Source organism: Strix uralensis, chromosome 25 (genome assembly GCF_047716275.1).
Source record: "Strix uralensis isolate ZFMK-TIS-50842 chromosome 25, bStrUra1, whole genome shotgun sequence".
In the NCBI taxonomy this organism is placed as follows: Eukaryota; Metazoa; Chordata; class Aves; order Strigiformes; family Strigidae; genus Strix; species Strix uralensis.
Genome location: NC_133996.1, coordinates 5,720,067 through 5,743,449, shown reverse-complemented (window position 1 = coordinate 5,743,449; position 23,383 = coordinate 5,720,067). Strand labels below are relative to the sequence as shown.

Genomic DNA, 23,383 nt, shown 5'->3' with positions numbered 1-23,383 from the left:
AGACGCTGCTGCTGCCTTTGGGGGAGAGGGAAGGAGGGATTTGTGGTGCTCATGGGGGCTGCTTTCTCCTGAATGAACTCCTTCTCCTTAGCTGCTCTCTGGGGATCTCACTAGGGCAAAAGGGATCAACTTCCACGCAGTTCTGGCCATCCATGCTCACTGCCTTTGCAGCCCTAAGGCCAGAATAGCATCGGGAGCTGCTGGTTGAGATGTTGGGGTGGTCCCTCGCCGCACTGCCAGCTGCTGGGTGGACTCATGCAGGTTTCTGTGACCCTCTTTGCCTTTGCAGTTCTTCAGTGACGCCCGGGAGTCCGAGACCTACCTGCGCAACCTGCAGGACTCCATCAAAAGGAAGTATTCTTGTGACCATAACACGAGCCTGACGCGGCTGGAGGACCTGCTGCAGGACTCCATGGTGGGTTTTCTGACATCCCCACCACCCTGAGCGGGCGATGGGTGGCCTTGCTCCGGTCCAGCAGCACTGCTTGGGGTACCTCTTGCTTCCCAGGGAAAACTGGGCTCATTTTATTCCCGCAGTGACGTGTAATGTGTTTTTTTTCCCGATCTTGGTCAATACGCTCCTGTTCGTTGGAGCTGCTGCATGTGTTTGTAGGCGGCTGCGGGGTGCAGGCTGGGTGTGACCCCGGCCGCACCGCTGTGCGGGGGGAATGCTGCCGATGGTAGCTGGATCTTGGTTGTTGCAACAGCCGATGGGTCGCTTTTGTTTAGAGGCACCATCCAGCGTCTTTTCGGTGTCCCCGGGGTGAAGAGCAGGCGGCGTGTGCTGTGTGTGCAAACTCACAGCTTGACGTGTGAGCTGGTTCTTCCCCATCAGTGCCCGTCACACCATCCTGGTCTGCACAGAGCCGGTTGTGTTCTGCTGACAGGGGTGTCACTCAGAGCCTGTAGGATGCTCCTGTTTCTGCTTTTGAGCTGTTGGGATGCAGAGAAACACCCGTGCTTTATCCAGACCAAATCCTGTGTTAATCCATCGTGCTGTGCCGGTGGGGGGAGAGCCAGGGCAGCCTGGCTGTGCGTGGGGACGGGGGCTCGGGGGCTCGGCACCGCTGATCTCCAGACACGTGGCCTGGCTTAGCTGCGGCGTAGCAGAAAGCAGACGACGGGCAATCGCACTGTGACCTTCTTGTCTGAATTGGCCTGAAAAAAAACAACTGAAAACCAAAACCTGAGGAGCAAAGCATCAGATGGTGTTTGAAACCAGGGACGGGGGAGGATTTGGGCTGTGAGTTAACCGCTGAGCCGCGGGTGGAAGTGCCAGGAGGCGACATTTGAGTGTGTGGAGGCAGGTAGCTGCTTTGGCTTTGCTCTTAGTGCACAGCACCGATCTCCGGCGTGTCCCCAGTGAAGCTGGGATGCCGTTACTGGGTGTTGATGATGGACTAGGGCTCTTGCTGTCTTCTCTCCTGGAGGCCTGGGGCTCCCATCCTCTCTGTCATGCTCTCGGGGTTGTTCTGGGCTGTTCTCCAGCGCTACCAGGACACGGAGCAGCCAGCCTGGCTCGTGGGGTCCGTGTTTGCGAGCTCTGCAGCAGCAGGGGTCTGGCAGGCGCCGTCCAGGGTGGGAGAGGCTCGTCTGGGCAGCTGGAGAGTGGCCATGATCTCAGGACTGGGGCAGCTGCCCTGAGCTCAGCTATATTACTCTTTCTTACCTAATAAGTTAAAGTTGTATTTCTTCCAATCATGCTCCCTGGGACAGGCACAGGTAGTTTATTTAATCATTTATTCTTTTCTTTTTCTTTTTTTTTTTACCATTAAGTTATCCTTCACTGTTGTTAGCACACTAACCAACCCCCAGAGTACCAAGCATGAGGGAGAACATTTTTCTGGGATCCTTTATAAACTTTTGCAGCCAGAACGGGCTGAGCTGCCACTAATCACATGAGCTGCCAGTGTCGTGATCCGCACACGTCTCCATCAGTGCCGGAGGCTGTTCCAGGGAAGCTTTGCCACCAGTCCCCTGGGTTGTCCCATCACTGAACCCAGCAGGGACTTGTGGGAATCAATTATGCAGCATCTTCTTCCAACTGGCAAATTTCTGCCCAAACCCAGAGACCTGTGCGATCACTCCACCACTAGCCCCTTCTCCTGAGATGTTTTATCTGCATAATTCATCGTATCCTCATTCCAGTCATTGGTTTAAACATGCCTTCATCCTTTGCTTTAGAAAAGGGAGCATGCTTCTGTGGTCTCGCCTCCAGACAACTAAATGTCCCCGGCTTTGGGGTAGAGCTTGTCCTGCTCTTGGCCCCTTACACTTCCTGGGACTTTAAGTTTGGTGTATGCTGTGTTCTCTTTTTTCCCCCATTCAAAATAAAATGTTTTCTTGTCCTAGCAGCAAAAGAGCCAGAGCTGTGCATGTGGCTTTGCAGGGCAGTGGGAGTTAGTGGAGAGGTCCCACCCCGACTTCAAGTCTGTTCTCCCTTTCATCCCATCTCCTGACCCTTCTTCCCATCCCATTAGGGCAGCAGGATCCTCCTGATGTGTTTGTTCAGCCCTTGAGATCCCAGCGTAGGTCTTGCAGGCCAGCGTTGGGGTGGGGGGTACCGAGATGCCTGGGAGACACCTCCTCAACCCTGCCTCGAGCAACCCCTCCTTCATCCTTCTTCCTGCCAGGACGAGAAGGAGCAGCTCATTCAGTCGAAGAGCTCCGTCGCCAGCCTGGTGGGACGGTCCAAAACCATCGTTCAGCTCCGGCCCAGGAACCCAGAGCACCTTGTGAAGAGCACGATCCCCATTAAGGCTGTTTGTGACTATCGGCAGATCGAGGTGAGGGCTGGAAGGGTCTTGGTGTAACTTCGAAAGGGGAGGCAGGGACGAGGCAGGGGAGCAATGCCCATGGTGGTTTAGGATGAACTTCATGGTGTCTGTCAGGGGAAAGCAGGAACGGAGTGGGAAGACAGAAGGAGGGAAATAGCGTGGCTGTTTTTCCTGGAGCAGATTTCCATGTCTCAGATTTATTCTGGGCAGGAGCTAAAGTCCTGTTCCCCAAGGAGGACGGGCTTCACCAGCCTCAGCCAAATAAGTACGTGGGTGGTAGCCAACTCCGTTTAACTTCCTTGTCCCTTCCTCTCCAGACATGAGTGTGCTGCACTGCTTGGCACTATACCAGGCTTTTGCTTGATTCAAATATATGCATATATATATATATACATATTTATGGAAGCTGGCTCGCCCCCAGGAGGGAAGCTGGCAGCGAGGGCAGCATGTGCAGCCCTGCTGCTGGTTTCTGATGGGCCGGGTGGTGTCGGTGCCGCTGCAGATCACCATCTGCAGGAACGATGAGTGTGTCCTGGAGGACAATTCCCAGAGGACCAAGTGGAAGGTGATCAGCCCCACGGGGAACGAGGCCATGGTGCCTTCTGTCTGCTTCCTGATCCCCCCGCCCAACAAAGAAGCCATTGAGATGGCCAACAGGTAATTTGCTGGCTTCTGCAGCAGGGGAGTCCCAGAGGTGCCGTGGCAGGGAGATGGGGGGGGTTGGTGGCACAGGAGGGGATGGATTGGGGTGGGAATGGGAGAGGAGCTGGGGTGGAGGAACAGGAGTGGGTGGCACAGCTGATTTGGGGCGAAGGAAGGAATCCTTCATGGTTATCCAGCTGCAGACTCCATCGCAGCAATTGTTACAGTTGTTTGCAAAAGAGAAAACGATGATTTGGGAGGAGGGATCTCTCCAGGGCTCTCTGGCACTCAACAGCAGGAGCACCGCTCGCTGTGGGCTGCCGGGCTGGGATCGCCGGCTTGATGGGCTGCTGGCTACCAGCGATGGCTCGTGGGCTAACGGGGTCAGGGCTGAGCATGCCGGGGAGACCCAGGGCTGACGGATCCGCTCCTTCCCCTTGCAGGGTAGAACAGTTGTACCAGAAAGTGATGGCTCTCTGGCACCAGCTCCACATGAACACAAAGAGCCTCATCTCCTGGAACTATCTGCGGAAGGACATAGCCCTGGTGCAAAGCTTCAGCATGGAAAAGGTACAGTAGGAACTTTCCTGCCTGGCTCCAGGGTTGTGTTGGTCGCTGTCCGGGCTTCTTCATGTGGCTGAGGAGGAAGGGAAGAGCAGAGACTGCAGGGTTGGGGAGGTCAAGTCTTTGCACCGTGAACAGTGGGAAAACCTGACCTTGGGGCTTCTGTGCGAAATGTTGCAGTTTTTCCCAATAGAAAGAGAATCAGCAGTTTGCTGCTGAACTGTGATAAGCATAAGTGATTGTGAACTTAGTGTTTCATTAAGGAGTGAGCGAGGCTGGAGGGAGGCATGAGGCTGACAGGGAGGAGCTTGCCTTTTCTCCTCTAAAGAGGAAATACTCACTTGGCAAATGAAGGTCGTTAAGCTGAGGAGGGTGTCTTCAGGTGGTGTGTAGGAAGTCGTTCCCGTGGTTAGATGTGCTGCGTTTCCACTTGCAGCTCAGATCCTTAGCACAAGGGGAGTGCCAGCAAGCCATGAAGAGCCTCCAGGCGCACTACGAGGACTTCCTGCAGGACAGCCGGGACTCGGAGCTCTTCTCCGTGTCGGACCGGCTGCGCCTGGAGGAGGAAGTGGAGTCTTCCAAGGAACACATCCGGCAGCTGCTGGAGTCCATGGAGAACGGTGAGCTTCAAAGGGCTGATGGATTAACCAGGAGCTGTGGGGACTCATAAACAAAGGATTTATGGGATGGCTTCATTTTTAGGTTTTTTTCTGAGCTAGCTACTTGATGGTGTGAGCAGCTGCTCTCCTTATTTCTCCATCCATTCAAGTGTTCAGCCTTTGTCCAGCGACGTTCCTGCAGAGAGGGCTTGGCTCTGCAGCTTCAGCTTAACTGCTGAGTCCTCTTGCCCTAATATTGTTGGAGATGGGTTTAGTCATTAGGAAGCTTTCTGAGCAAGGAGTTCTTCCTGCATTTAATCTTTAAGAAAATATATGTGGCGGTGACGCATGTGACCCAGCAGCACTGTGAGTCTCACTATGACCAAGGGCTCCGGCTTCGCCGTGCACCGTGCCCGGAGGCTGGACTCATTCTCAGCTGCGTTTGAATGAGATGGTTTGATTAACTTGTTTTCTGTCTGAACAGAGACCCCAGTGTCTTGGTGTCAGCACGATGCCGCACTCGGCTCTGGGGCTGCCAGCGGGTCCCATTTGAGGCAGATACCGGCTGAGGTTGTTTGAGCTGCTGTTTTGGTTTGTCTGTGACTTGCAGAAGACAAAGATGAGACCGTTGCCAGGACGTATCTCTCCGAGCTCAAGAACATCCGTCTGCGCCTGGAGGAGTGTGAGCAGAGGCTAGTGGGCCGAATCCAGTCCCCGAGCGGCGCCCGAGCAGATGGTGACACTATCCAGGAAAACACCATCCGCATTGCAGAGCAGGAGGTCAGTCCCGCTGCTGTGAGATGTGGAGGGAGGCAGGTGGTGGCTGCTGGTCTTTAGCATGTGCCAGAAATACCTTTAGCTTCTCTGGGGTGAATGTGTGGGTGGGGGGTGCGTGACTGTGCAGAGTTTGAGGGGATCTTGCTGCACAGAAGGTAGCAAGAAACCTCTCCAGTGGGCTCCCTGCTTCTTTTCATACCATCTCTGCTTTTTCTCTGCCTGCTCCTGCTTGGGCTCTCACGTTCTTTCCCTCCTTCCTGTAGCGCATGCAGGAGGATCTGCAGCGGCTGCAGTCGGACCTGCGGTTTGTTTCTGAGAGATGCTACAGCTTCCTCGACAAGGCGCCTGCGGGGCCCAGCACACCCCACTTGCGTTCTGAACTTGACTTGGTGGTGAACAAGATGGACCAGATGCATGGGCTGTCTTCCATCTACCTGGACAAGTGAGTCGGGACGTGCCTCTGTTGCCAAATACCTCTCTGAATCTGCCCAGTTCTGCTAAAGACCTTTCTTCTGGCCCTCTAACACACCCTGTGCTGGGCTGTAACAGCCCCATCCCTCTGTGGCGTACGGTGCGAGCAGCCTTGCGACCAAGAGGATCTCTGCCAAATTTTGGATGTCATTGTGCTGCCTCTGTTTGATTTGCCAGGTTGAAGACGGTTGATATTATTATTCGGAACACCCAAGGAGCAGAATCTCTGGTCAAAGGGTACGAGGTTAAGCTGAGCCAAGAGGAGGCAGTGCCCGCCGACCTGGCAGCTATCCAGTCTCACAGAGTGGCCTTACAGGTTGGTGCTGTTCGCTTCCCAAGGTGGGCCAGCAGAAACCAGAGCTTTGGCATTTGTCAAGCAGGCTCCTTCTCTTTCCCTGCTGAATTTGTGCTGAGTGCCATTTTTCTTGCCTTGATGTAGCTGCTGGGAGGATTTTTTGCTGTTTATGTGATCCCTTATTGCTTTGTAAAGGAAGAGGAGCTGCTGTGGCTTGTGCTCTCGCTTGTAGGGCACATGCTGGCACATGGGAGCATCTTGGCAGCTACGTGTCCTGTCGCTGCAGGACAGGGGCTGAATCAATCCGACTCGCTCCAGGCTGAGAATGTGGTCTCCTCCATTTTACACCTCCTATAATCAGCCAGTTCTTTGCAGGTTAAGGAAGGTGGGAAGATAAACCCCTTCTCAGGCTTGTCAGCTGCGGGCGAGAGGGCATCTCTGACTTAACGTGCCTTTTGCTTTCCGTGACGTTGAACCGGTGCCATCTCTTGCTGGTTTTGCAGCAGTGGCTCGGGGAGGTGAAGGACAAGAGCTCTGTCTTCTCCACGCTGGAGGAGGAGATGGCAAAGGCGAAGGCGGTGGGAGAGCAGCTCTACCGGCTGAGGCAAGAGCGCAGCATCGACCTCGAGCGCTATCAGGAGAAGGGAAGCCAGCTGTGGGATCGCTGGCAGCGAGTCTGCGCCCAGATCGAGACCCGGTGAGAAACCTCCTGCCTCTTCGCAGGTTTACTTCCATGCTTCAGCTGAGAGCTTGGGTCAGGCTTTTATTAGCAGGGACGTTTTTCCAGATGGGATTCCCACTGGTGACTGGGGTATCCCTGTAGCCTACGGTGGCATTTCGCCCTCCTCTTACTTGTCTTGGTTCTTCTCTCAGCCACGCGGAGCTGGAGAGCATCCAGGAGGTGCTGGGTGATTACCGGCAGTGCCACAGTGCCCTAATCCAGTGGATCGAGGAGATCACGGTGCAGCAGGAGCTGATGAAGCCCGGGCAGGCGGAGGACAGCCGGGTGCTGTCGGAGCAGCTGAGCCAGCAGACGGTAAGGCAGGACCTCGTGAGGTCTTGAGAGCGCGGTTGCTTCAGTGACTGTGTTGCCTCTTTTCTTTTACTAAAAGTCTTTTCGTCTGCGAGCTTAAAAATATGAAACGCAGTGGGGAAGGGGCTGCAGGCCTGAGCTGGGTGTCTGGGAAGTGGAGAAACTCTGCTTAGCTTGAGGTGGAGATGAGGCCTTGCATAAAAAATTGAAGAGGATAAAGGGGAGGGGTGGGGGCCGAAATTCAGCTCGCCACCCACAGCAGCTGTCCTGACAACATTTTTGCTTTGTATTTTGTTGAAGGCTTTGGCTGCAGAAATCGAGAAAAATCAAGCCAAACTGGACCAATGTCAGAAATTCTCCCAGCAATACTCAGCTGCTGTCAAGGTACGGCTCCCCTCCTGCACCTAGATACGGCCGGGCGGGCAGAGCCAGCCCCAGCACAGTTTGCATCCTGCATGCTCCATGTTTTTCCACCCCTGGTTGCGGTTGCAGGACTACGAGTTGCAGCTCATGACGTACAGGGCGTTTGTGGAGTCGCAGCAGAAGTCTCCCATGAAGCGCCGGCGCATGCTCTCGTCCTCGGACGCCATCACGCAGGAGGTAGGAGCGCGGCCCCCCACCCGCCCTGTGCAGGGGGTTCTTCAATGCCTCTGGGAAATGAGCTCCTTCCTGCTGAACTCTCTTGTATAAATAAAATTTACATCCTCACTGTTTTTTCCAATAGCCAGAGGGGATGGCTTAGTGCTCTAAGCACTGGGTATGAAATATCTCGACTCCTGGGAACCCCTGGGTCAGATCCAGTGGGGTCGGCTCAGCCCTTCAGCCTTGTGTGGTAAATAACCAGAGTGCCACGCAGCGTTACTGTGTGTGGGTCTTTGGGAGGAGACCTTTAGGGACCCGAGGAGGGTCCTGTTTGCTCCGTGTGGATACTAAAGATCCCAGTAGCCCTCTCGTAAGAGTTGAGCACCCGCCCCAGTGTCCCCTTCGCTCCGGTGCTGTGCAGCATGCCGTGTGTGGCCACGACCCTCCCCATCAGACTTGCTGTGTTTCATTGATGCCAGACGGGGTCTGCAAGGTGCCTGGGGGGGCTTCCCAAGCAAGAGATGGTGCATCCGTGTCATCTGCTGTAAAGAACCTCGCTCCGGATCCACAGATCGTGACTGATGTGCCCGTTTCTCCCTCTCTCCCTTCGCAGTTCATGGATTTGCGGACTCGCTATACAGCTCTGGTGACATTAACCACGCAGCACGTCAAGTACATCAGCGATGCTCTCCGGCGGCTGGAGGAGGAGGAGGTAAGGGGGTTGGACAGAGATGAACTCTGTTCAAAATGTGCAGGCTCATTTCTTAGCACACCCTGGGATGCTGCTCCGTGTCGAGGTTACATCTCGGGTGCTGCTCCTGAGAGCTTCTGCCCCACTTTAGAAATCTGAGACCCCTTTGACATGGTTATCTTCCTCCCTCCTTTGTTTGTAGAAAGTAGTGGAGGAGGAGAAGCAGGAGCATGTGGACAAGGTGAAGGAACTCCTGGGCTGGGCCCTGGGCTTGAAGCAGAGTGTGCAAGGCAGGACAGCTGCTGCTGGGAGCAGAGAGCTGGGTGACATCGAGAAATCCATCTCGGAGCAGCAGGTAAGTCAGGGACAACTGTCAGAAAGTTTGTTACTTCTGCTCTTTTTCCACATCTGAATTAAGCCTCTTTCTTTTTCATCAACAGGCCCTGAATGAGGAGCTGGCTGCGAAGAAGGAGCAGGTCTCTGAGGCCATCAAAACTTCACAAATCTTCCTGGCAAAACACAGCCACAAGTGAGTGTGGCCCGAGGAGGGGATGGGCAGTGAGGGGAGATGAGATACCTCAGAGCTGGTGGGCTGGTATTCCTGGGTTCCAGTGCCCAACTCCCATTAAAACCAGCGATGAGCTTCACGTGACAGTTGTCAACTTTCTTATCTGCAACAAGAGCTATGAAATATGCAACCCATTTATGCTGTTGGGGCAATATTAATCCCCATTATTAGTGATCCAGCCCTGTATATTTGGGGATTTGATCGTTACAATGCAGGCCGGCCTTTGCTGAGCACAATTACCCTTGCTGGTTTTAGCTGAGTGGGAGGAGAGGACTCATGGTGGGTTTGGCTTTTTCCTTCACCAGCCAAACATGTTAATTCTGCAGAGCTGGGAGCTGGTCTGTGCAGTTTCCCTGAGAAATTTCCCCTTCCCCTTGCAGACTTTCCCACCCGGAGAAGGAACAGATTTCTGCTCAGATCGGTGCCCTCAAGGAGACCTACCAGGCGCTCTGCAGCGACTCCATGGAGCAGCTCCAGCAGCTCCAGAGCCAGCTGGCCCAGGAGACAGAGCACAAGGTACTGGTTCCCGCTTGGTCCCACAGCTGTGGGGACACAGGGCACTCCTCAAAGTGTGGAAAAGGTTTTGCCTGGTTGTGTGTCTCATGGCTACCAGCCACTCGCAGCCCGTCGACTTTCTTACTTGCACATGGTTGCCCTCCCTTCTCTTCTGTCCATGTGTGACCCGAAACATCCAGGCTGGGGTGGTCCCTGGAGGTCAAGCAGGAGCCATTTCCCTGCCGGCCAGTGGGAGAATTGTTCTTTGCAGTGGTTTTCATCAGAGCTCTGCCCTGTGCACAAGGGTTGGCTTGCTCACGCTTGGTGGGCAAGGATGTAGGTGCACCTCTGTCCTGGAAATGGTCCCCTTAGCAAATCTGTGTCCTCTGAGCCGTGCCCTCGCAGTGCTTTAACCACAGACAGCTCCATCTCACAGCTGCCTGCGCTCAGGAGACGCAAGGAGGTGGGTTTCTGCAGAAGGGCATTTGCTGGTGCGCTCTCAGATCTCAGGCTCTGGCGCGAGGTTGGTCTCAGCTGTGGCTGGATGAAGTTGCTCTCCCCAGTGGAAGGCGACTGCATCGTCCGGGCCCTCAGCTGACCTGGGAGACCTTCGCCACCCGTAGCTGGACCCATTCACATCCCCCAGCGCTCCTGTCAGTCCCCGTCCTTGTTTCGCTGGGTAGGGAGGGCTGAAAGCGCGTCCTTATTGCCTGTTACCAGCTGTCTTCGGTCGTTCACAGATATACGTGTACGTGTTATATAAGTGTATATACATGTGTCGATGGATATATTTGTGTGTTTGCTTGCTGGCTCCCTGTACTCTGAAGCAACAGCCCGCTCAGATCTGGACGTGTGACGCAGGGTTTGGCTGTCGGGTCTGTGAGTGAAGCCCTGTTCGAGCCGCTCACGGGAAGAGGGCGTCGGGGCTGCTTGTTTGAAATCTGCCTGTCCAGCTTTCACCTAAACATAGTGTTTCTCTCCAAATTGGACTTTATAGCACACTTCAGGTGTCTGAGTGCGGTAAACACTTCCGATTGCAAGCCCTTTAGCCCTTGTGCTGGCAGCAGAAAGCTTACGGTGATTAAACCGACTCGTTAGTCACCACTAAGCCATCACAGCTTTGATGCTCCTGCTGCTGCTGCCAGGAGAGCAGCTGAGAGCAGCCTGCCTGTGGAAAGGATGTTTCTCTTTTCCCTTTTCCTCCCTCCTGGGCAGGAAAATGGCTTTATAGCAAAAGCCTTCTCCAGGACTTGCCAGGCTGGTTTTTTTTAGAGCATGAGCATGCTTTGGGGCTCAGGCTAGAACAGTTTTCACTCACTCTCTCGACGAAGCCCAGGAAACAAAACGAGAGGTGGCAGTGGGGCTTCACCGTAGATCCCCGTCTGTGAGATGATCCCTGCGGCTCTGGTGCGGTGCAGTTGCTTCACTGTAGAGGGAGCATGAGGAACATTTTAACATTTGCTTGCTGGAAACATCCAACTGTCAGAGAGAAGTTATAAAAGACAAAAATGCAAAGCAGAACGCGCTAAATTGAGCATGATGTGTCCCTGTACAGTTTGTGTTTCACGTCAACTGTTTTTAAGATTAACTGACATCCTTGCTTACAAGTTTAACTAACCCTCCGGGATTTAAACAAACAAAACACACAAAGTGAAAGAGGACGACCTGTGTGTGGGGTTCTTTTTGCAAACAAAACAGTCGCATGCTGGACGCTAACACCAAGCTTTACACTGTGTGTGATACGGCTGAACTGCTCCATAAGGCTCTGTCTTTAACTGCTCAAGGCACACCCTGCAACTCGGGTAAGTAAAAGCCTTTTACCCCCCTCCCTCCCATCTCCTTTTTTATCTTTCTCTTTTTTTCCCCCACCTTCTCTTCTCTGTCTTTCCATGGCTTGTTCATCTCTGAATGTGCATGTCAGAGTCTGGTGACGATGGTGGCAAGCTTAGGTTTTCCCAGCAGGTTCACCCTGTCTCCAGGCAGGAGGCAGTGGGGGGATCCGAAACCAGCGTGGTGCAGGCTGCATCCTCTGTGTGCCGTAACCGAGCTGTGGGCAGCTGCAAAGACCCCCCAGCCGCCTCTGCTGTTAGAGTCACCAGTGAAAAAAAATCTGGGAGTCTTGGGGATGCAAAAGGAAATCATTCCACACTCCAGATTCCTTCCTCCCTGTCCCCACAAAAATCTTTCAGTGCTTGCACCAACCTTATACCAAATGGGACTGGGAGAAACCCAAACGTCCCAATAGTTGTTACTCTTTATTATCCTAATTATGACTCTCCCTGTGGGGATACCAGCAAGAAGAGAAAAGCCCCTCCAGAAGTACCAAAGCAAATGGTCTGTTCCCAGTCTCTCACTGTTTCCATGCTGGGACCTCCAACTTCTTCTATGCCTCCCCTTGCCCTGAGCATGGCTACTTCGAGGTGCTGGAGCCGGGCAGAGTGGGTGCCAGTGGTTGTGCTCGGGGAGCTGCCCTGCATGCAGCGCTCCTGCCCTGGTGCATGGCCGGTCTGTGTGGTTGGGGAGCTGCTCCACGGCACAGCGGGTCTGTGGTGGTCCCCGGCCGTCCTGGCACTGGAGATCTGCTTGGGGAATTGTGGGATTTAAAGCATGGCAGGAGTCAGTGTGGAAGCTGCGCTGGGAGAGAGTCCTAGATACCCTGAAGTGGACATTTTGGTTTTTTTTTTTCTCTTCTATGAGTACACAGTGGGATTTGTGTTGTCTTTATAAAATTGGACTTGTTGAATGGCTTTGGTGTGCTTGTCAGTCTCCTTCCCTCTGTTTCTCCATGGAGCATTAGGAGCACTTCTGGGTTTTGCTGCTTGCCGCTTTGCTGCGTTACTGTTGGCGGTTGTTGGAAGCATCTCAGTGCTGCCCTGGGTGATGGACTCGATGAGCATTAAAACTTGCTGACAATGTGCAAGCTAGCAAATGCACCAGTTTGCGTGCTATGATGCCTTTGGAGTTGCATTTCAGACACTTTGGGACTCCTTTCTAGCCTGTTTAGGGGTTTTTAACTTTTTTTTGGAAAACTGAGACCTCGCTGGAACTCATGCAATCTGAGTGCTGGAAATGCTCGATTTTGATTTAATTCTTTTTCTTCTCTTTCTGTTCTAGGGGAGCGAAGCAGTGGCAGGAGTGATCGATCTTGGCACAGTAGAAATATTCCCTGTCTTTGGTGCTATGCAGAGAGGTCTTATAGATCAGGACACTGGCCTCGTCCTCTTGGAGGCCCAGGTTATCACATCTGACTTAGTTGTTCCAGAGACCAATGAGAAACTCTCCTTGGAGAAAGGTCTAGCAAGAAACATCATCGATCTCAGGATGTTCCGGGTGCTGCAGGAGTTGAAGGATGCTCTCCACCGGGTGGAAGAAGTCAGCTGTGAAAGGAGGCAGCTCCTACCTGTCGTTGCTGCGATAGAAGAGGGGAGGATCAGTGAGAGCATTGGGCTAAAGATTCTTGAAGCTGAGCTCGTCACTGGGGGCTTTAAAGTCCATCAGGGCAGAATCAGCATGGAGACAGCGGTGCAAGAAAGGCTTCTTACCCCTCAGCTTTATTCCAGACTTCTGTCTCACCTGGAGAGCAGCAAGGATTTGATTGACCCCAACACTGCTGAGAAAATCAGTCTGCCCGAGCTCATGCACCGATGCATCATCCACCAAGAGACTGGACTGAGGCTGCTCCCCATCAAGCAGCTGGCGGGTGGGATGGTGAGCTTGAAATCAGGCAGAAAAGTCAGCATCTTCCGTGCTGTCCAGGAAGGGCTGATAGACAGGCAGGTGACGGTCAGGTTGCTGGAAGCCCACCTCTTTGCTGGTGGCATTGTTGACCCCAGGACAGGGCACAGGCTGACTGTGGACGAGGCCGTGAGACATAATTTAATTGACCAGGATTTGGCATGCACGCTTCTTATCCGGCAGCTTCAGACAGGTGGCATCATCGATACCGTCACCGGAGAGAGGCTGACAATTGATGAAGCTGTAAGGAAAGAGTTGGTAGCACCAAGGATTGCACTGGTGGTCCTGGAATCCCTGTGGTCCTTCATGGGGCTCCTGTGGCCAGAGACAGGGGAGATCATCCCGGTTGCCGATGCTTTAGAGCAAGGAATCTTGTCTACAGAGTTGGTTTACAAGATTCTCAGCAAGAGGCAGCTCATTAAGGCTGTCTTTATACCAGAAACCACTGAGGTGTTGTCCTGGAAGAAAGCAGTTGAACACGGCATCTTGGAGAGAGATGTGGCGAAGAAGCTGAAATCAACAGCCATACCTGATGTCATGGCTGGCGTGCAGCTTGCTGGCTCTCCAGGCAGAAGCAGGCATGGCCAGAGCTCTTCTGGAAGGAGTCCCACAGGTCACAAAGAGCCAAGTGAGCCTCTGCTAAGCAGTGAAGATGAAAGGCTGATGTTCCACTTGATGACCCACAGCTACATCAACATCCATGATGGCCAGAAGCTGCTCTTAGTGGATGGCGAGTTGAACAACCTCACTAAAGCCCTCATCCAAACCCGAGAAAATGGGTCCTGTGCACACACGTTGGAAGGCAGTGAAGACTTCGAGGAGACAAAGGCAAATGCAACTCTTGAAAGAGAGCCGTGCAATGGCTTGGCTTTGCAGCAGCTTGAGTTTCAGTTTGCTCCTTCAAAAGAACAAAGCGAAAAAGTCCTGCCACCTGGAACTGCTTTGGAGAATGGGGAGGTGGTGATGGGACCTAAAAGCCTTCTGTTAGAGGAGGGAGAAGATATCCTGCTCGTGGAGGAGCAAAAGCAGGTTTACACCCAACAGGCCACCATCAAAAGTGAAACTGATGCTGGATTTGGAAGAGAGCAAGTAGCTCCTACAAGCCAGGACAAACATCAGGACAAACATCAGGTAAAATTATCGATGCCAGGACATCCTGGTGACCTTGGTAGTGGATTCAGAGAAACAGAGGATATCATGATTGAGGCAGAAGAAGAGTCCCAGCCTACTCCAGTAGGTGGAGTGGAAAATACTGAAGATCAGAAGAGGGCATCAGGAAGTGGGACAGTTGTTGTGAAAAGTGAAATCTGCACATTGATGGACGTTTCAGAAAGCAGAGATAGACTGGAAATCATGGCAGAGAGATCTCAGGGTGTGGAGGAACCTGAACTAGAGGCAGAAGACGTTAGAGAGATTTATTTGCTAAACGAGGAAACAATTGAGAATGGCATGCTGGGAGGAGAGGAGGCTGTGCTCCCTAAAACCAGAGAGGCAGAGCAAATAGAGAGGCAAAGTGGAAACATCGAAAGTGTATTGGAAGTGCAAGAAGGAGAAGGGGAAGAAGTACTAGATGATGAGAGTGTTGATGAAACATCCCTGCCAGCCCCTGCAGAGCAGGAGGCGGAGGACACTTTGGAAATGCTCTTGACGCAGCTCCGAAGTGGTGGCATAATCCATGAGCAGACAGGGAAGACTCTTCTTCTGAATGAAGCAGTAGCCCATGGAGTGGTGCCCAGCCACACAGCTGTGAAACTAATGGAGAAGATGAAGATGTTCAGTGGCTTCTTTGACTCTCATACATGTGAATCATTAACCACTGAGGACGTCATTGAAGAAGGTCTGATGGATGAGAACCTTCTCCAGAAGGTACTTGCATCTGACAAAGCGATAAGTGGCGTTCTTGACCCAGGCAATAACTTTGTCTACTCTATCAAGGATGCCGCTGCCGTTGGCCTTCTGGACAAGGAAACAGCAATGAGGATCTTGGAAGGGCAAGTGGTTACTGGAGGGATCGTTGACTTGAAACGTGGCAAAAAAATATCGGTCACTTTGGCTTCAAATCTGGGCCTCATAGAGCCAACAAGTCAGAAAGAGCTGGTCAAGCTGGAGAAGGCTTCTAAAGGGAAAGGCACTGATGAGGTGACCAGACAGAAGCTCATTAGCTTACAAGCTGAGACCAGTGGAATTGTGGATCCTAAAACCAAGCAGCCTTTGACTGTTGCACAGTCTGTTGAAAAAGGGCTCCTGAAAAAGGAAAAAGCTTTTCAGCTCTTGACCAAGCAGGTTGCTGATGGGGGAATCATCCATCACGTGTCTGGAATGAGGCTTTCTGTAAAGGATGCAATGAAACATGGTTTGATCAATCAGGATTTATGTAACGAACTCACGAAAGCTGAAAGCGTGTGTCTGCAGGACTATGTTCATCCAGTGACAAAGGAGAAGCTGCCCTTGCTTCAGGCGGTATCGTTAGGGCTTCTTAGTCCAGACTTCCAGAGGAAAGTGCAAGAAATCCAGGCTGGGAGTGGAAGCATTTTTGATCCTGCTTCAGGCCAGAGACTGGCACTTTGTCAAGCTGTAAAGGAGGGCTTGCTGCCCAAGCAGGTTATGGAGAAAGTCCTGTCATCTTCAGAAATGAAAGAAGGAATTGTAGATCCCGAGACCTGCATGGTCGTTCCTTACTCAGAGTTCATAAAGAAGTGTAAAATTGACATCGAATCTGGCCAGAGGTATCTGGAGGTCCATCCCTTCAGAGCCATCAAGGATAAGGAGACAGGGAAGAAGCTGACGTGCGCCGAGGCAGTGAGGCGGGGGAAGGTGGACCCTCTGCCCACTCTGCGGCTGCTGCAGGCTCAGGCAGACGGCGGGGGGGTGGTGGAGGGTACTGTCAGCAAGAGGCTCTCCCTGAGGGCTGCTGTGGAGCAAGGGCTGCTGGATGAGGAGATGGCCAAAGTCATTGCCACCAACCAGATGAGGAGTGGGGGAATTGTTGATGCTAGCAGTGGGAAAAGATTGGCTTTAAAGGAAGCTGTTGAAAAAGAACTGATTAGCCAAAAAATAGCTGCCACTCTTCAGGAGGCACAAATATCCAAAGACAAATATGGTTCTGAAGTCTGCAAAGTAGACAAACCTCACCTTTTCCAGGAAAAAATGGAAGAATTATCTCCCAAAGAGGAAGATGTCATCATCTCTACCAGTGCTGCTAAGAAGTCTGATGGTGCTGAGCACAAAGGTGGATCTGAAGCCGTGAGCTACGACACGGCTGGAGGTGCAGCCTCTGCCACCAAGAGATCCCCAATGACACCGACAGAAGGGAAATCAAAACCTCAAGAAACTGCAGAGGATGGTCTAACACATCAGCCCCAAGAAAAGGTTGAACTGACTCCAGAACACCCCTCAGTGTTAGGTACAGCATCTCGCCCTGAAGAGACGGTAGTAAGAGCTATGGAAAAAGGGACTGCAAAAAGCAGCTTCCAGGTGAGAGCAGCGTGGGGGAAGGAAACGAGGAGGGAAGAAGTAGATGGAGGGACAGAGAAAGTGTCGGGATTGGGATTGGCGGAAGAGCAGTTGCTGCTGGACATGGAGATGCATCACAGTGCGGAGGAGAGCGAGGAGAGGAGGAGGAGGAGAGGGTTTGTAAGTGCAGAGGGAGCTGTGGCAGGTGAAGAAGGTGCAGTGGTGGCTTCTGAGCAAGGAGAGCGAGCGGGCAGCCTGGATGGGGGAACGCCGGCAGCCCCGAGGGCGTCTGTTACTGCGGGTCGAGGGAAGGCAGAGATGGGTGCTACAGAGTCGGGGGAACCCCCTGAGGGTGGCATCCCTGTGGAGCCTGCAGGAGATGAGCCTGCAGGTAAAAAAACGGTCAAGCACATCAAAGGAGAAACCCTGAGATTGGGTGCAGAAGGCCCAGTTGGTCAAGAAAAAACAAGTGAAACTGAGCTAAAACCTACCCAAAAACAGAAAAGCAAGAAAAAGAAAGCGAAGCAGATTGGTATCCCAGGAGACCGCGCTCAGCTGGAGAAATCTTCTGTGGAAAAGCAGTCCTTTCCTTTTCCGATTTCCAAAGATATTCCAGGGAAGGAGGAGGAGGAGGACTTTGTCTCAAACACACCAGAACCAAAACATGAAACCACCACCAGGATTACTGCTGGCTTGGCAAGGGACACGGCCGAGCGCCTGGGGAGCAGCAGGGATGGAAAAGAAAAGAAAGCAATTTCTGAGAAAGGTGAAGGAAACCTTGCTGGGGGTCAGCTGTTCCCTGTTCCCCCAGGACAAGGGGAAGCTCGAGAGGTGATGAAAGGTGGGATCAGAAATGGTCACGACTCCTCGGTAACATCAAGGCTGGAGCAGGGGGTGATGCAGGAAGGCACCAAGGTGGAACCCACCAGTGACGTGTCCATTGCAGCCCCTGCAGCGGATGAACTGCCCGATGAATTAATTATCAGAGAGGAACCCAGAGAAGTTCAGGAAATCTCTGCAGTCCTTGAGCTCGGAGAAGAGACATGGCAAGAACAAACTGTGGAGATCAGCACAGGCCAAGGAGGTGCCCCTGTTCCCCCAAAATCCCAAGGAGAAGCACCCCAGGAGAGGACCAGGCAGCTGGCTCCGGGCGATCGGGGCTTGCTCTTACCTGTGATAGTGGAGGGGGAGCTGCTGGAAACCTCGAGAGAATCCACGAGACCAGCCCAGGTAAATTGATGCTTTTTACTATTTTGACATTTTTTATGAGCTATTTGTGTAAGTTTGATGATAAATCTGTCCGAGCTCCTCAGCAGAGAGGACAGCCAGAGCATGAGGAGGGGATGTGTGAGCTTGATGTTGCAGCATCAGCTGCAATGGATTTGGCAAAGGACCCGGTGATGTATGACTGCAAACACTCAAGGCTTAGTTGTGGCTTCTTTTTGCTAGAGCATTACTTATAAATGACTAATAAGTAGGACTCTCTTTTTGGCACTTTTATTGTAACACCAGAGATCTCTTGCCATTTATAAGCTTATGTTGGAAAAAGAGCCATGTGTTTTATTTTTCCTGTAGTAAATCTTGTAGATAAGACTAGCGAGTGGAAAGTCCCTGAAATGGAATGTTGTTAACAAATTTCTTCTTTGAAAAAAAGAATAATACGTAATCCTTTGTTTTCTTTTCTGTCTAAATCTGAGGTTTTGTTTTACTGTTTGATTCTGTAGATCATGTTCAGCAAGAAGATGTGTCTGGAGCACGATGAGAAGCTGATATCATATCTCTCCATGCTCCGAGATATCGAGATGAGAATCAAACGGGTGCAGCCAGCAGAGCAGAATTTGGCAGCCCTGCACGACCTGCTGCAGCAGGCAGAGGTGAGCGAGGCTGGGCCAGGCTTAGCTAGGCTTGGCTGACGTTTGAAGGACAGAGCTCATCCCCCTCTCCCCAGCTTCATGCACAGCCGTTGCACCTCCTCCCTGCTTCTGGGAGCCAGCCAGGGAGGTTAGGCTCAGGTTTAACAGGCATTTATATGCAAACCCCATCCCTCCCCGCTCTAGCACTGCCTCTGTCTCACCTTCTCCTCCCTGCTTAGACAATAACCTAAGCTTGGCTGAAATGAATTTTACAGCCTGGAGAAAGACAGGGGAGTGCTGGCAGCTGAGCAGGGCTGGAGGATGGTGATGAATCTTTCTAGCAGATAGACGCAGTGTTTGGAGCTGGGTTTCCAAAACCTCTCCTCAGTTTTGGCAGTGGGAAGATGAAGTCACCGTGTCTTAGACATAACGATGCTGTCTTGCCTCAGGCCCTGGGCGCTGAGCTGCAGGAGCTGAGCTTCCCAGTGAATCAGGAGTTGGACGCTGTGAAGTGGATTGTGGCCAACCCCCCTGAAGAAGTCCCTGAGCAATTACTGAAGGCTTTGGAGAAGGATGCCAAGAACCTCCAGAAGTCTCTGAGCTCTGCGAGTGATGTCCTGGAGTCCCGGCTGCAAAACCTTCGCGGGGCAGCAGAAAAAGAAAAGGTAGAGCTGGCAACTGTCCCCGCTGCCTGCTGTGCCCCAAGCAACCCAACGCTCCTTCCCCGGAGCGCTCTGCTCTTTCTTTAAATGATGCATTTCTGGTTTTAAGGCTAAAATCCTGGCTCATCACGAGACTCTCCAGGGCAAGCTCCAGGAGCTGCTGAGCTGGGTCTCTGGCACCGCTGAGTCGCTGGACGGCGGCGATTACCACCACGCGACTGATGCGAACAGCTTGAGTCGCTGCCTGCAACACTATAAGGTAACCATGGCAATGCCCCTAATCCTGCCTGATGAAGTTGCTGTCCTCTGTGCAGAGGAGAAGCTTTTAATCCTGCTTCCCTCCTGGAGCCTACCAAGGGTTTGCCCTCATCCTTTGTTGCGGGAGGAGCAACGATATTGTACTTGCTCCGAAGTCATTTGTTTGCACAATACACAAACCATCTGCTTTGGCCGTTTGGGGAACGTGCTCAAATGCAGGTGTGAGGTGGGGGCTGAGTGACTGGGAGGGATTCCCATCAGACTGTTGAGGAGAGAGCTGCTTCCTCCTCCAAGAGCCCCCTCCATCACACCCGCCCTGGCCTCCAGCGACTGTATGAGGAGCCCCAGCTCCCCTCCTCATTTGTTCATCATCTCACGGTAGCTCTCAGGCTTCGGTCAGTTCAGCATCTCCAGTTTGCAGGTAGCACCTTGCGTGGAGGTCAGGGGATCGAAGGCTTTGAGAGGTGGTGGTGGCACAGGGAGTCACCGGGGACCGGATGGGGCTGCTGGCAGCTCCAGGTCTGGGTCATCTTCAGACCCAAGGGCAGCCCTACACGCACGGTCCAAGCAACCTCTTGGCAAGGTGCTGGAGGCCCGGTGCAGAGGAGCGTTGGAAAACTGCTGCGGTGAGATGCTGTCACCTCGGTGCTGAGTGTGCTGCTGGGAGCATTTGAGGTTTCTGGAATATATTCTGGTGACAAAGCACTTATTTTGGGTGCACACTGTCTGCGTGTCCCTTCTGAAGCTGGCAGTGCAGGAGAGCACTGGCTGCGGAGTCATTTTGCCTGACAGGTCTTTTCTCTCCCGTTCAGGAGCTGAAAGAGCCCCTTGCTGACACCAAGTCTCAGCTCGACGCCACTGCCTTCGACATCCAGTTCCTTATCTCAGAGCACGCCCAGGACTTAACCCCTCAGCAGAGCAGGCAGCTGCTGAGGTTGCTCAACGAGCTGCAGAAAGCTTTCCGGGACCTGTCGGAGCGCGTGACGGCGCGGGTGGAGGTCCTGCAGGTCTGTCTCCAGCAAGTGGAGCAGACGGATCAGGTGAAGGTTGTGAGACATCTGCCTCCTGGCTGCCGTTTGCTCGCTGAAGCGCTTCCCGGCCACAAGAACGTGTGCTGAGACACCTCGTAGTTGGGATTTCATGTGCATGCTACTCACAGTTTATGACTTCTCATTGCACATCATGAGCTTCCTCTAAAGTCTTTCTTCTTCCTACCACGTAACTCCCAAGCAGAAAGTCCTTTTCCTCCCAAAAGATGAAGCCCTGTCGAGGTCTAGGTAGCGCAGCCGGGCAGTCCTCTGCTAGACATCAGGTTGCTTTGGGCTGGGTGGAATAAACCCTGGTCTCTGTAACCCCACCAGAAAATCCCTGTGCAGGGGGCCCACCACAGACACCTGGCAGTTTTAATGTCTTTATTTCCACTGCACAAGTCAGTTATTGCTGTCCTAGAGAAACAGCTGATGATATATCAAGGCAGCTGGCAGCTACAAAAGCAGGTCCTCCAGTCTCTGCTGTGTTGCTGCAGCACCCATCACTGCATGGATCCTCTTATCCAAGACAGGATTAATGTGGTTTTTATTAACAGTTGCTCTCTGTAACTCTTGCTTGTCCTCTCTGGAGTGTGTGTGTATATTAACCAGTTTGCTTTGCTTTTTCAGATTGAGTGTGCGCCCATCCTAACCCAGGAAGAACTCGCTTTGCAGCTGAAGAGCTCTTAAGAAGGCTCTTTCAATTTGCTTCTGTTGTTTATCTTATGACTGGGAGAAACACAGTGTTTTGCACAAGTTTGTACATCACCTTGCTGAAATGCCCGGTGAAACTCAAAAAACCTTTATCTCCCCTGGGAAAGGGGAACAGGAAAATGTTGCAGGGACTCTCAGGTCACATCATGCTCAATTGCTCAAACAGGCGCTTCTGTATTGTGCTCTGGCAGCAAAACAGAGGAGCTGGATCAGCTACAGAAACGCTTTCTCTCTCCCGGGCTCCCTCTCCAACCCCAGGATCAAAAAAAACCCACCCTACTTAGGTTGTTTGGGGCTCCACAGTGGTGCTACCTGACCTCAGGTTGTTGTTGCCTCTCATTTGATGAGTTTCTGCTGCAGTTTTAATGTTTGTATGTTTGAACGGAAAAGGCAGAGAAACTTCTGGTTGAGCTCTCCCGAGAGAGGAGTGCGTGACCTGGAGTGTAGCTCCACGTTGGAGCTCAGTGGGCTTCTGGAAGAGAAACCTGCTGGAATGGTGGCGAACATGCAGGGAGCAGCCTTTGCTCGGCAGGGACTGGGCACCTCGGCCCCTTCCCACAGCGTGTGAGCCTGAGAGAGAGAGGGAGCACGTGGAGAGCTGCAAAAGCCGTTTTCTGTGCTGCATCCTCATCTTCAGGAAATGCACCAGCTGTAACCTCTCGCCTTGCTTTTCAGCGACGTGTGTGACCACAGGTACCCCCGGTACTAACTGTCCCCTCTCCCCTTCCCTCTGCCCGCAGACGCTGCAGGAGCAGCAGGCAGCCCGGGCACAGAGCCTGGCTGAGCTGAGCCGCTGGCTGTGCCAGGCAGAGGACACGCTGGCAGAGCAGCAGAGAGCGGCCAGCGAAGGGGACCTGTCTGCCTTGCAGCAGAGGCAAAGCGATGTTAAGGTCAGTGCTTTAAAAAATGGGGGGCGGAAGGCAGAGAGGCTTCAGCGCTGCCTCGGGAGCGTGTGGAGCCTGACAGCGTCGTCCGCCTAGGAGCTGCAGAGGAACATGCACACCCAAGCTGCCTCCTTCGCCAGCGTCCTGAAAAGCACAGAGGAGTTTTTGGAGGAGAACAAGGCAAAGATGGAGCCTGGGGAGCTGGCAGCGCTGCAAGAGAAGCTCCAGCGTGCCAAGGAGCAGTACCGGTCCTTGCAGGAGAGGACGGAGATGGCCCAGAAGGAGCTGGAGAGTGCTGTGACTGCTGCAGTGCAGCAGGAGACTGAAAAGGTGACGTGCAAAGAGCCGTAGCCCCTGGGCTCTGCTTGAGATGGACAGTGAGGTCCAGTCGGTGCAGATTCATTTTGGGCCCTGGTATTCATCTGGGTCATGTGGTGTAAAGAAATTTGGTTGGACTAAATGATCTTCAAGGTCTTTTCCAACCCAGATGATTCCGTGATTCTGTGAAATTTACTGTTCTTCTCTGTCCCCTGGGCGAGGTGGGGCACTGACGCTGTGCCCCCTCGTGAAATGCTTTGAGAGCTGCAGCTGAGCTGGTTGTGGAGGAAATGGGGGAGTAAAAGGCACCTTGCTCTGCCTTTGGGCTGACCTTTAGTGGGAACGTGAGCATCGGGCACCTCCACGCTGGCGGGGAAAGCGATGCTCACACCGCTGCGTGTGGAGATGCAGCCCTTCGGGGTGGAGACCCTGGGTTAGATCAGGGTGAGAAATGCAACGTAGCAGAGAGGCTGAGTTTATTCACAGCTTCTCTGCACCTTCCCTCCTTCCGGAGAGCCACAAAGTGTTGTGGAGGTCTGTGAGTGTCTCAGGCATTTGCTGTGGCTGGAAAATTGTTCGGGGTTTTTCTTTGGTTGATTTTTGTCTCCCTCCCCCATGCAGCAGTTTGCTGAACGTGCATAAAATGGGTCATTCTCATCTGGAGCCTTTGCACTTTCAGGTGAAAGCTGCCAAAGAGCTGCAGGAGAACAGCAATAAGATCGATTCCCTTTTGAACTGGGTGGCATCGCTGGAGCAGAAGGGAGGGCTCCTGGAGTACAGACCGCACCCCATCGAGCAAGCACCGAGGGCGCGACCTGGGACAGGCACTCGGGACGTCCCCGACGGCCACATCGTGGGAGCAGACAGCGCTGCAGAGAGCCTGGATGAGCAGTACGAGAGGCTGAAGGTCAGGACTGACACCTCGTCCCTCTCAAAGCTTTCTGCCCGACGCACTGCCCCTGCCTCTGGCTGCTGATGCAGCTG

General features: G+C 53.0%; 1 protein-coding gene across 16 annotated transcripts in view; it reads left to right on the top strand.

Moving 5' to 3' along the window:
• LOC141954788 (microtubule-actin cross-linking factor 1-like) overlaps positions 1-23,383 on the top strand; it is a 146,023-nt gene that overhangs the window by 54,402 nt on the left and 68,238 nt on the right. For 10 of the 16 annotated variants that reach the window (XM_074894696.1, XM_074894695.1, XM_074894693.1 and 7 more), the window contains exons 20-43: positions 290-415; positions 2,634-2,786; positions 3,199-3,434; positions 3,863-3,989; positions 4,420-4,603; positions 5,193-5,362; positions 5,623-5,801; positions 6,008-6,146; positions 6,629-6,822; positions 6,999-7,161; positions 7,459-7,542; positions 7,651-7,758; positions 8,354-8,452; positions 8,634-8,786; positions 8,872-8,960; positions 9,380-9,515; positions 12,609-17,912; positions 18,407-18,556; positions 18,985-19,200; positions 19,307-19,456; positions 20,268-20,501; positions 21,938-22,087; positions 22,178-22,411; positions 23,079-23,306. In XM_074894696.1, the coding sequence (XP_074750797.1) occupies positions 290-415; positions 2,634-2,786; positions 3,199-3,434; positions 3,863-3,989; positions 4,420-4,603; positions 5,193-5,362; positions 5,623-5,801; positions 6,008-6,146; positions 6,629-6,822; positions 6,999-7,161; positions 7,459-7,542; positions 7,651-7,758; positions 8,354-8,452; positions 8,634-8,786; positions 8,872-8,960; positions 9,380-9,515; positions 12,609-17,912; positions 18,407-18,556; positions 18,985-19,200; positions 19,307-19,456; positions 20,268-20,501; positions 21,938-22,087; positions 22,178-22,411; positions 23,079-23,306 (9,006 nt within the window). The remainder of the gene's footprint in view (positions 1-289; positions 416-2,633; positions 2,787-3,198; positions 3,435-3,862; positions 3,990-4,419; positions 4,604-5,192; positions 5,363-5,622; positions 5,802-6,007; positions 6,147-6,628; positions 6,823-6,998; positions 7,162-7,458; positions 7,543-7,650; positions 7,759-8,353; positions 8,453-8,633; positions 8,787-8,871; positions 8,961-9,379; positions 9,516-12,608; positions 17,913-18,406; positions 18,557-18,984; positions 19,201-19,306; positions 19,457-20,267; positions 20,502-21,937; positions 22,088-22,177; positions 22,412-23,078; positions 23,307-23,383) is intronic. The other 6 variants (XM_074894707.1, XM_074894706.1, XM_074894705.1 and 3 more) reach the window with 2 other exon arrangements.